Genomic DNA, 1,216 nt, shown 5'->3' with positions numbered 1-1,216 from the left:
GAGCTCGAGCTGCCCCGAACGTTCAAACCCGCCCCGTTCACATAAAACAACAAAAAGTATGAAAAACCGCGAGTATCTTCCAACTGTTGCAATTCATCAGAAACCTATTATGTACGCAGATGAAAAATGCGACTTACCTAAAGCTCGAGTACGCTTCGATCAACCGTTAAAATTTGAACATTATGATAAAACTCTTGAACATTATAACAATCATGGTCCAGAAAATTACAAGACCTATGAATATCAACATTTAGTGGCGCCTAAATATTTGAACCGCAAAAAAACATCCGATTTCAATTTTATTAATAAAGTTCACGAACCAAGAGTACATTTTTCCTCTCTAAGCGATGACACGGACGCATATAATCTTAGTGCTAACCTTGCATTTAGTGTCAACCTGGACGAGACCCAATACGATGAGCCAATTTCACAATACTACGGATACGAGAGTGATGGTAGCATAGCCGAAACTACAATCCATGTTAATGTAGCAAAACAAAGTAAATTCACTGTTGATCCCCGCAACATTAACGATACTCGAACGATTGACATAAAAACTCCTGAATCTCCCAGCACTATTGACTATTTTGATTTGTTACCTCATAACAATAAAAAGAGGATACTATCGCTAAATCTCAGATCCAATTATGATAATTTTAGATACAATAATTTGTCTGATGAATTTCTATTGCCTCAAAGTAACAGAACCCGTACTTCGGAAATAGAAGAAACTCCATTAGGATATAAAAGAAATATAACATCTAAGAAACACCGAAATCTTCAGAGAAGACACACAATTTCTTATTCAAATAATTATTTGACCCCGGATGAAATTAGTAATGTTTATAGCAAGATTTCTACTCCCTCTTTACATAAAAGATATGAGGAAAAACAATGCGATACGAGAGAACACGACAGGGGAATACTGAAAAGAAAAACTAACTTAAATAATATTAGTAAAAATCCTTTTGTAAAAGAATTTCCTTTACCGACGTCCCCAAGTTCTCCTTATTCCACATATCCACCACCATCAGTAAGGGCGATTTCATCAATTATAAAAACTGCTCGTTCCAATTCTTTAGATTCTGATGATCATTTAGATAGAGATTTTAGTACGGTAGCTAATTCGAAGTGTGTTGCTCTTTCCACCTCAAATGTCGACTCGCTTCGCCGCGCGCACCTCCCTGCCGCCCCACACTCGCCGCTCGGTGACATA

At 37.3% G+C, this 1,216-nt stretch overlaps 1 protein-coding gene across 1 annotated transcript in view; it reads left to right on the top strand.

Moving 5' to 3' along the window:
- LOC106107827 (regulating synaptic membrane exocytosis protein 2) overlaps window positions 1-1,216 on the top strand; it is a 17,493-nt gene that overhangs the window by 11,678 nt on the left and 4,599 nt on the right. The window contains exon 9 of the mRNA XM_013288832.1: window positions 346-481. Within this exon, the coding sequence (XP_013144286.1) occupies window positions 346-481 (136 nt within the window). The remainder of the gene's footprint in view (window positions 1-345; window positions 482-1,216) is intronic.

Source organism: Papilio polytes, unplaced genomic scaffold, assembly GCF_000836215.1.
Source record: "Papilio polytes unplaced genomic scaffold, Ppol_1.0 DF821845.1, whole genome shotgun sequence".
Lineage (NCBI taxonomy): Eukaryota > Metazoa > Arthropoda > Insecta > Lepidoptera > Papilionidae > Papilio > Papilio polytes.
Note: the sequence above shows the minus strand (reverse complement) of the source record. Positions and strands in the feature narration are given on the sequence as shown.